Genomic DNA, 10,391 nt, shown 5'->3' on the forward strand with positions numbered 1-10,391 from the left:
TGTGGACCCGTTCTAATAGGAGCAACACAAGTCGCTCCGACTTAGAAAAAGGGTCCGGAGCTTCTTTGGGGCGACCTGGAGCGACCTGCATTGACTACAATGTAAAGTAGTGAGTGTACAGCTTGTATAACAGTGTACATTTACTGTCCCCTCAAAATAACAACACACAGCCATTATTGTCTAAACCGCTGGCAACAAAAGTGAGTACACCCCTATGTGAAAATGTCCAAATTGGGCGCAATTAGCCATTTCCTCTCCCCGGTGTCAATGTGACTCGTTAGTGTTACAAGGTCTCAGGAGTGAAGGGGGAGCAGATGTGCTCTCTGCTATCAACATAGGGCTCCTGTGTTCCCCCTATTTAGGATCACAGGTCTCTGTGTTGATAATACAAGCCCATCCCCAACCCCACAGTTAGAAAACACCCCCTAAGGTTCCTCTTATTTAGAAACACAGGTCTCTGTGTTCATACAGTAAGTACATCCCCCACACAGATAGAAAGCACCCCCTAGGTTCACATTTAACCCTTTGATCGCCCCCTGGCTTAACCCCTTCCCTGCCAGTGTCATTATTACAGTAACAGTGCATATTTTTAGCACTGATTACTGTAGTAATGTCACTGATCTCCCCAAAAGTGTAAAAAATGTCAGTTAGGGGTCCGATCTGTCCGCCGCAATGTCGCAGTCCCACTAAAAATCGCTGATTGCCGCCATTACTAGTAAAAAATAAATAAAAATTACATAAATCTTTCCCCTAGTTTGTAGACGCCGTAACTTTTCCTCAAACAAATCAAAATACGCTTATTAGGATTTTTTTTACCAAAAATATGTAGCAGAATACAAATTGGCCTAAAATGATGAAATTGGCCTTTCACTCCCAGTGACGGCGAGTACCGTCACAATTGGTGCAACTTTTAACATCCAAGTGAAAGATATAACACCAACATGTCATAAAAAACAAAAAATAAATAAAAACCAGAATCACTGATTTGGAAAAATGATCACCCCCTTTTTTCAGTATCTTGTTGGACCAACTTTTGATTTAATTTAAGCTTTTAATCTGTTGGGATTTGTCTCTACTAACTTTGCACATCTAGACTTTGCAATATTTGCTCGCTCTTCTTTGCAGAGCTGCTCAAGTTCAGTTACATTTGATGGTGATTCGTTTGTGGACTGCAGTCTTTAAGTTATCCACAGATTTTCAATGGGGTTTAAGTCTGGGCTCTGACTAGGCAGTGCAAGGACATTCACCTTTTTCTCCTTTAACCACTTCTGGCCTGGAAGGATTTTCCCCCTTTATGACCAGGCCATTTTTTGCAATTTGGCTCTGCGTTACTTTCCTGTACCATTGAGCGGTCGTGCGATGCTGTACCCAAATAAAATTAATGTCCTCTTTTTGGAGCCTTCTTTTGGTGGTATTTGATCACCTGTGTGATTTTTATTTTTTGCGCTATAACCAAAAAAGAGCGAAATTCTGAAAAACCGGGAAACTTGCCAGGGTTCTGCCCAGGAAGGGGACCATTCCAGTGGAGAGTCAGTGACCAGGTGTCAGCGCACTCAGCAAGTGAGAAAGGGGGTGCCAACTCAAAACCCTGAAGAGTGATTCAAGCGGGAACATATTTGCTATCTTCACTTCAGTGGCAAGGTGAAGCAGCGGCCTTGCCGCACACTACAGTTAGTTGTCCTCAATATTGTGAATAGTTCATAGTTGGAGTATCCCAGTCATCCCTTCTACTATCCCAGTTTAAAAAAAAACACAAAATTTAGATTGTTTGATTTAGAATGTTTTATATGAGTTACTATGATCCTAAATGAGTAATTAGGAGGACCCTCTTTGTAAATAACACTGAACCTTTCTCCAAACAATAGAATATGACGCCCAGACACTAGAACACAATAAGAATGGAAATAGAGTTCTTATTAAAAATATCCAAGGTTCCTCTCTGTATTGTATTATTTTACCAGGAATGAGGAACTGTCCACAACCCACAGACAAAGAAATCAAATGACCTGGACAAAACTCACTGTGATCTTCTGCAATATCAGCTGTGTAGTGTACAGGCAACACTTACTATATCATTCAATATGAACCATGGACAACCTATTATTGGAGGTTAAAAATACATTAAATTTGGGCGTCTCTCCGAGAAACGCACAAGGTTCCTCAATCAGAGTTTTTCCGCTACCTTCAACTCCAACACTGGATATCATTCCTCCGTCACACCTCTTCCTACCCCTTTCGGAAAACGTCCTTTGAACACACATGCCAACACTCCCCTGATTTGCCTGTTCTCATCTCTACAATATATGCATCCCTGAATTGTAGGGCGTCCTTTACTTCTCTCCAATGTGTTTCTTAGTGGGAATGAGACTTGGTGTCCAAAATAGACCTAGCAGACTGGAGCAAGGCCTGGTCCTCTGTAGCAAAATGCTCTTTTATTACCGCCACCTTAAAGGCAGCATATAAAGTACTCCTACGCTTGGGACTGGTTTCTCGTTCGTAGTGCCTGTGCCAACCCTAGTCTTAGTGATCGCTGTTTCCAGGGCTGTGGCCAACGTGGGGACGTTTACACATGTTGTGGACTTGCCCACGATTGATAGGGTTTTGGTCCCGAGTCTTTGCCTATGTACTCTATTTCACCTGCCTATCCAAAAGGATGCTAAATTGGCCCTGCTGCACTGCCCCATCCTGGTCCTCTATTGGCACTTTTCCACTGCAAGTACCGGCTCGGCTCCACTCGGCCCTGCTTGGCTCTGTTTTTCTTTTTCCACTGCATGGTACTGCATGGTACGGTGTTGGAACGGTTCGGTACGGTTTGGTATGGTTTGCTTTTCCACTAAAGTAAAGTGGGTGGGATAACAATGATTCTATGACCAATCAGTGGCTAGTAGTGACAAACAGTCAAGGCTGCATGCAAAGGATTGTGGGATATGGTACCGGTATGGCCCTTTTGGAACCACAACCGAGGTGGTACTGTTTAAGCGAGCCGTACCGTTCGGTTCCATGTAGTGGAAAAGCGCCGCCGTACCGTACCGAACCGTTCCAACACCGTACCATGTGGTACCATGCAGTGGAAAAGCGCAAAAGCGAGCCGAACCGCTCGGTTCCATGCAGTGGAAAAGTGCCATATGCTCATCAGCAGAAATTGGCAACGTACTTATTTTTGTCTGCCAAGAGGACAACTGCCCAGGCCCGGAGGAAGCCTACGGTTGCCTTTCAGTGAATTAGAGAGCGTATGACAGCTCTTATGCTCAATGAACATATGTCTAGCATTCTCAAGGACTCTCACGCCAAATTTTTAAAGATTTGGGAACGTTATACGACTTCATCTCACCTCTTCCAGCTAGCATCGGACGCCTGTAACTTACTCGCCTGACGATCCCGAGTCCATATATCCCCCTCGCCCTTCCTCCTCTTCTTTACTTTCTGTTGGCTTACCTCATGCTCTCCCCTTTATTTTCCCTTTTGTTTTGTCCTCTTTTTCTTCCCCTTCCTTTTGGGGCTCGCACCCCCCCCCTCCTCTTACTTTTACATTGCATTCCCTAAGTGCGTAATTAAATTGCATTTATATCAGGGATTTAGCCGGTTCAGGTTTGACATGGACATCCTTGCGAATTTTCCTGGACCTTACTTCAACTTTCTAGGCTTGGCACTGCAAAGGTTTTCTTTTACTTGGTTGTCTGTATGTGAAGTCTTCCCTTAAAGTTACACTCAGGGCCAGGGCTTAACTATTTTGCACCCTAGGCAAGACATGGGGGGCTGGGGGGTGCAACCGGGGTGTCGTTAGTCTTGTCTATGGCTGCAGAGGTGACAGGGTCAGAACGTAGACTCACTGGACTCAGAAGGCTAAGTTCGAAGTCCAGCCTGCTACGCCTCCCCAGCTGTGCCCGCCTCCTCCACTGACCTCATGCCCCTCTCCTCCGCCTCCCCAGCTCTTCCCACCTCCTCCACTGACCTCATGCCCGCCTCCTCCGCCTCCCCAGCTGTGCCCGCCTACTCCACTGACCTCATGCCCACCTCCTCCGCCTCCCCAGCTGTGCCCGCCTCCTCCACTGACCTCATGCCCGCCTCCTCCACCTCCCCAGCTGTGCCCGCCTCCTCCACTGACCTCATGCCCGCCTCCCCAGCTGTACCCGCCTACTCCGCCTCCTCCACTGTGTCCTCTTCACAGGGCTGAGGTGCTGCTGACCTTCTATGAAGCAGCTGTGACGGATGTCCTCCACGGCTGCTACTTTCTCTGCAGTCAGTTAGCGGGGCAGCCGTGTGTAGGGCCCCTCGTGTTCCCCAGCCAGGCTAACAGGGAAGTCAGCGATACATGGCTGAACCCCCTAGGCAGCAGTGCGCCCTAGGCGGCAGTCTAGATCACTTAGCTGGAGCGCCGGCCCTGGTTACGCTGCCACTCCAAGCTCCCTGCATGGGCAGTTTGAATGCTTCTTTGGTATTCTTTTTGAAAAAAATTTGAATAAAAATATTTTTACCAGAAAAAATACATTTAATTTGGTAAATTAGTTACAATTTTGGATTACGCACATTTATTACCGAATAACGGGTTTTTTGCTATCTTTTTTTTAATGTAAGCCGGCATTGGGCTACCAGCAGTGATTGTGTGCCTATAAGTAACCAGGCTGGTTCTCCTATCTGTAAAGTGGACCCATCAATAAATAAATTCCTGAAAGCCGTGCTGGACCAAGGTCAACTGGAGCCCAGGGTGAACATGGCAAATTGCAAAAAACACTGAACACTAATCTGCATGCTTACCCCCTAAGCATAAGTCCACCCCCCTGATGAAATACCCCCTCCAAGCATGAATCTTTCATCCCCCCCAGCTCAAATCCTCTCATCCCACATATGCTCCCAGCACAATTCCCCAGCCCCACGGGGGGGGGGGGGGGGGGAGAACCCTTCCCAGTCATCTATAACAGTGGTCCTCAACTCCGGTCCTCGGGGCCCACTAACAGGCCAGATTTTAAGTATTACCTTGGGGAGATGCAGACTAGAGTACCGCAATCACTGAGCAGCAAATTCTATCACCTGTGATGTATTTCAGTTATCTTGCAAACCTGGCCTGTTAGTGGGCCCTGAGGACCAGGGTTGAGGACCACTAATCTATAACACAGGACGAACATGCCAAACCCCCCAAATACCCCCTGCTATCACAAATCCTTTTCCCCCGTCCCTCCTCTCAACACAAATCACCACTCCTATCACACCTCCCCAAATTTCCCCACCTAGAACAATTCTTACCTTCAGCAGCTCCCCAAATTCCCCTTCCCAACACAAATCCCCTCCCCCCCATATCCTTATATGATACCACAGTGCCTAGGGCAGCCTCCCCTCCTGCCCACCCCTTGTCCTGGCTCTGCTGCCCAGTCATAATATACAGTAAGAGTATAATTTTTCCAAAAATGCCCCACCTTTTATAATCAAAAAGCCATCCTTGAACTTGCCAAAGTTATGATGATGCCATCAGTCTGCTGCAGGTAGAAGGAACCATATCCTCAATCTCCTCTCCCCCAGTAATCACGTAGACTGTACATTGTAACTTTGTAGCAAGCCACAAGGTAATGCAGCAGGGCCTGATTGGTGTCAGAACGCAGCCAAAGAAATGCACAGGCACCATGATTGACACGATCGGGTCATCTCTGAGCTGGCATCTCTGGGATATACAGTGGATGGTGACCATAGATGATGCCCAAACAAAGATGGCTTAGCCCTTCTAGAGAGAAAAGCAGATGAAGGCATAGTTAGGGGAAGTACTCTGATCTCTGTGGGATGGAATAAATACCTGCATGTGTTTCACTGACACATTGGAGGTCATTTACTAAAACTGGGTGCAAAATCTAGTGCAGCTCTCCATAGAAACCAATCAGCTTCCAGGTTTTATTGTCAAAGCTTAACTGAACAAGCTGAAATTAGAAGCTGATTGGTTACTTTGCACAGCTGCACCAGATTCTGAGTGCTCTGGTTTTAGTAAATCTCCCCTATTACTTAACATGCACCTAACATAAAAAATAGATCGGATTCAAAAAACGATACAGATATATATAGATATTTTTTTTGCACAGTGTGGAGGTAGATTAGAATATTGGTCAGATTTTTATTTTGCAGCTCGATGTGTCTTCTAGAGATGCACCGAAATTTCGGCAGCTGAAACATATAGGCCAAAAAAATTGGATTTTTGACTTACCGTAAAATCCATTTCTCTGATGTTCATTGACGGACACAGTACCTGATCTTCTTAACCATTGGGTTATACTGCCCCCTACAGGAGTAGGACACCAGGCAGAAAATAATTCTGGCTACACCTATGAGCAGTCCCGGGGGGTATACTCCCTCTCTCTGCTATAGGTAGTAGGTACTCAGTTTTGTTACAAGCAGTGTCGGAAGAATTACAACTCCATAGAGGGGTGGGTGCTGTGTCCGTCAATGAACATCAGAGAAATATATTTTACGGTAAGTCAAAAATCCCATTTTCTCTTTCGTTCATTGACAGACACAGCTCCTGATCTTCTTAACCATTGGGATGTCCCAAAGCAGTGTTAAACATAAGGGGTGGGAACCAGTGTTAATTTTGGCAGCAAATTTCAATTTAGTTTTAGTCTTAGGCTGGCCATACACTATACAATTTTCTTGTTCAACTTTCCTTTAGATTTACCAAAACCATATAATATAAGTTCAAACCTGAACACTTTCAATTTGTATGCAATCAGGCAGGCCCTTGCACTACATAGTTGAAGGTAAATCTAAAGGAAATTGAATAAGAAAATTGTATGGTGTATGGCCAGCCTAAGTCTTAGGACTAAAATGGCATTTTAGTTTTAGTCCTATTTTAGTCTTCTGCAAGTGTTTTAGTTTTAGTCGTATTTAGTCGACTAAAACTCCAGTATATTTTAGTCGACTAAAACGCCCTACATTTTAGTCGACTAAAACTCATTTTAATCATCTATAATCAAATGGGTGTAGTTCAATTGTAATTTGTAATGCATTATTTAAGCATTTCTCTACAATTTCCAAACTCATTATATACTACTGCTGGTCCTGGAGTGAAAAATCAAATATGATATTATTTATGCTTTGAGCATGCACCAGTGTTAATTTTTGGCAGCAAATTTCGATTTAGTTTTAGTTATAGTCTTTTGACTAAAATGCCATTTTAGTTTTAGTCATATTTTAGTCTTAAGACTAAAATGCCATTTTAGTTTTAGTCGTATTTTAGTCATCTGAATTGTGTTAGTCGACGAAAACGTTTTAGTCAGTTTTAGTCGACGAAATTAACACTGGTGGGAACAGCCAAATATTCCCAAGGCTAATCATCATGACTGTGCTGCACATAGCCTGTGCAAAGAGCTGCATGCAATACAGGCTGCATGCAGAAAACTGCAGGAAGGGGCGGAGGCAAGACTAGTCACCCTGCACAAGGAGAGAGAGCAGCAATGATTGGTCTTTATTGAAGGAAGGGGTGGAGACAAGACCAGTCACCCTGCACAAGGAGAGAGGGCAGCAGTGAGCGGTCTATATTACAGGAGGGGGCGGAGACCAGACCAGTTGCCCTGCACAAGAAGAGAGAGTAGCAGTGATTGGTCTTTATTACAGGAGGGGGCGGAGACAAGACCAGTCGCCCTGCACAAGAAAACAGAGCAGCAGTAAGCGTTTTTTATTACAGGAGGGGGCAGAGACAAGACCAGTCACCCTGCACAAGGAAACAGAGCAGCAGCGATTGATGTATATTACAGGAGGGGGCAGAGACAAGACCAGTCACCCTGCACAAGGAGACAGAGCAGCAGCGATTGGTCTTTATTACAGGAGGGTGCAGAGACCAGACCAGTCACCCTGCACAAAAAGTGAGAGAGCAGCAGTGAGCGGTCTTTATTACAGGAGGGGGTGGAGACCAGACCAGTCACCCTGCACAAGGAGAAAGAGCAGCAGTGATTGGTCTTTATTTTAGGAGGGGTCTGAGACAAGACCAGTCACCCTGCACAAAAAGAGAGAGAGCAGCAGTGAGCGGTCTTTATTACAGGAGGGGGCAGAGACCAGACCAGTCACCCTGCACAAGGAGAGAGAGCGTCAGTGAGCGGTCTTTATTACAGGAGGGGGCAGAGACCAGACCAGTCACCCTGCACAAGGAGAGAGAGCGTCAGTGAGCGGTCTTTATTACAGGAGGGGGCGGAGACAAGACCAGTCACCCTGCACAAGGAGAGAGAGCGTCAGTGAGCGGTCTTTATTACAGGAGGGGGCGGAGACAAGACCAGTCACCCTGCACAAGGAGAGAGAGCGTCAGTGAGCGGTCTTTATTACAGGAGGGGGCTGAGACAAGACCAGTCACCCTGCACAAAAAGAGAGAGAGCAGCAGTGAGCGGTCTTTATTACAGGAGGGGGCAGAGACCAGACCAGTCACCCTGCACAAGGAGAGAGAGCGTCAGTGAGCAGTCTTTATTACAGGAGGGGGCAGAGACCAGACCAGTCACCCTGCACAAGGAGAGAGAGCGTCAGTGAGCGGTCTTTATTACAGGAGGGGGCAGAGACCAGACCAGTCACCCTGCACAAGGAGAGAGAGCGTCAGTGAGCGGTCTTTATTACAGGAGGGGGCGGAGACAAGACCAGTCACCCTGCACAAGGAGAGAGAGCGTCAGTGAGCGGTCTTTATTACAGGAGGGGGCGGAGACAAGACCAGTCACCCTGCACAAGGAGAGAGAGCGTCAGTGAGCGGTCTTTATTACAGGAGGGGGCTGAGACAAGACCAGTCACCCTGCACAAAAAGAGAGAGAGCAGCAGTGAGCGGTCTTTATTACAGGAGGGGGCAGAGACCAGACCAGTCACCCTGCACAAGGAGAGAGAGCGTCAGTGAGCAGTCTTTATTACAGGAGGGGGCGGAGACAAGACCAGTCACCCTGCACAAGGAGAGAGAGCGTCAGTGAGCGGTCTTTATTACAGGAGGGGGCGGAGACAAGACCAGTCACCCTGCACAAGGAGAGAGAGCGTCAGTGAGCGGTCTTTATTACAGGAGGGGGCTGAGACAAGACCAGTCACCCTGCACAAGGAGAGAGAGCGTCAGTGAGCGGTCTTTATTACAGGAGGGGGCTGAGACAAGACCAGTCACCCTGCACAAGGAGAGAGAGCGTCAGTGAGCGGTCTTTATTACAGGAGGGGGCGGAGACAAGACCAGTCACCCTGCACAAGGAGAGAGAGCGTCAGTGAGCGGTCTTTATTACAGGAGGGGGCTGAGACAAGACCAGTCACCCTGCACAAAAAGAGAGAGAGCAGCAGTGAGCGGTCTTTATTACAGGAGGGGGCAGAGACAATACCAGTCACCCTGCACAAGGAGAGAGAGCGTCAGTGAGCGGTCTTTATTACAGGAGGGGGCTGAGACAAGACCAGTCACCCTGCACAAAAAGAGAGAGAGCAGCAGTGAGCGGTCTTTATTACAGGAGGGGGCGGAGACAAGACCAGTCACCCTGCACAAGGAGAGAGAGCGTCAGTGAGCGGTCTTTATTACAGGAGGGGGCTGAGACAAGACCAGTCACCCTGCACAAAAAGAGAGAGAGCAGCAGTGAGCGGTCTTTATTACAGGAGGGGGCAGAGACAAGACCAGTCACCCTGCACAAGGAGAGAGAGCAGCAGTGAGCGATCTTTATTACAGGAGGGGGCGGAGACCAGACCAGTCACCCTGCACAAGGAGAGAGAGCGGCAGTGAGCGGTCTTTATTACAGGAGGGGACAGAGACAAGACCAGTCACCCTGCACATGGAGAGAGAGCAGCAGTGAGCGGTCTTTATTACAGGAGGGGGTGGAGACAAGACCAGTCACCCTGCACAAGGAGACTTTTGAAAGGTTTCTGCTAGATGCGACTGCATTTCTTGACCTAATATATATGGAATTTAAAACAACCCACACTTTCAAAAATATATACTTTTAACATTTTACTGGCATATAATAAAATAAAAAAAAGCATACTGGAGCCACAGTAATGTGAACATACCATTGCATAAATGGACTTACAGTTTAGTGATTCATTAAAGGGACCCTCACTCATCTAGGTGGAGCGGGGGCTTTCATTACGCGTCTCTGTTGATGCAATTTTGGGACTCTTTAGTGGCCCAGCAGTCAGTTGTGTTAGAGATACCTAAAACCTGTTGGAGAAACAGAGGGGTGGAGCTACTCCTAGAAGATTGGCGTTTGAACGTCGGATGGGTTAAAGAGAACATGTACTGTGAAAATGAAAACTATAGGCATAAAAAAACATTAATATAAATATACACTGCTCAAAAAAAAAAAAAAAAAAAAAATGAAAGGAACGCTTTGAAAACACATCAGATCTCAATGGGGAAAAATCTGGGTAATGTGTTAGGATCTATACTGGTATGGACTGGGTAATGGGTTAGGATCTAAACTGGTATG

The 10,391-nt window shown here is 46.7% G+C and overlaps 1 protein-coding gene across 1 annotated transcript in view; it reads right to left on the reverse strand.

Moving 5' to 3' along the window:
* Nucleotides 1–10,014, reverse strand: part of LOC309567495 (bactericidal permeability-increasing protein-like) — a gene marked incomplete at its 3' end in the record, with an annotated part of 130,849 nt that extends 120,835 nt beyond the window's left edge. Inside the window, exon 1 of the mRNA XM_082272882.1 lies at nucleotides 9,973–10,014. Coding sequence (XP_082129008.1) covers nucleotides 9,973–9,975 — 3 coding nt within the window. The 5' untranslated portion in view covers nucleotides 9,976–10,014. The remainder of the gene's footprint in view (nucleotides 1–9,972) is intronic.
* Between the last annotated feature and the right edge of the window lie 377 nt (nucleotides 10,015–10,391).

This window comes from Pelophylax lessonae, assembly GCF_965119305.1.
Source record: "Pelophylax lessonae genome assembly, chromosome: 11".
NCBI classification, from domain to species: Eukaryota; Metazoa; Chordata; class Amphibia; order Anura; family Ranidae; genus Pelophylax; species Pelophylax lessonae.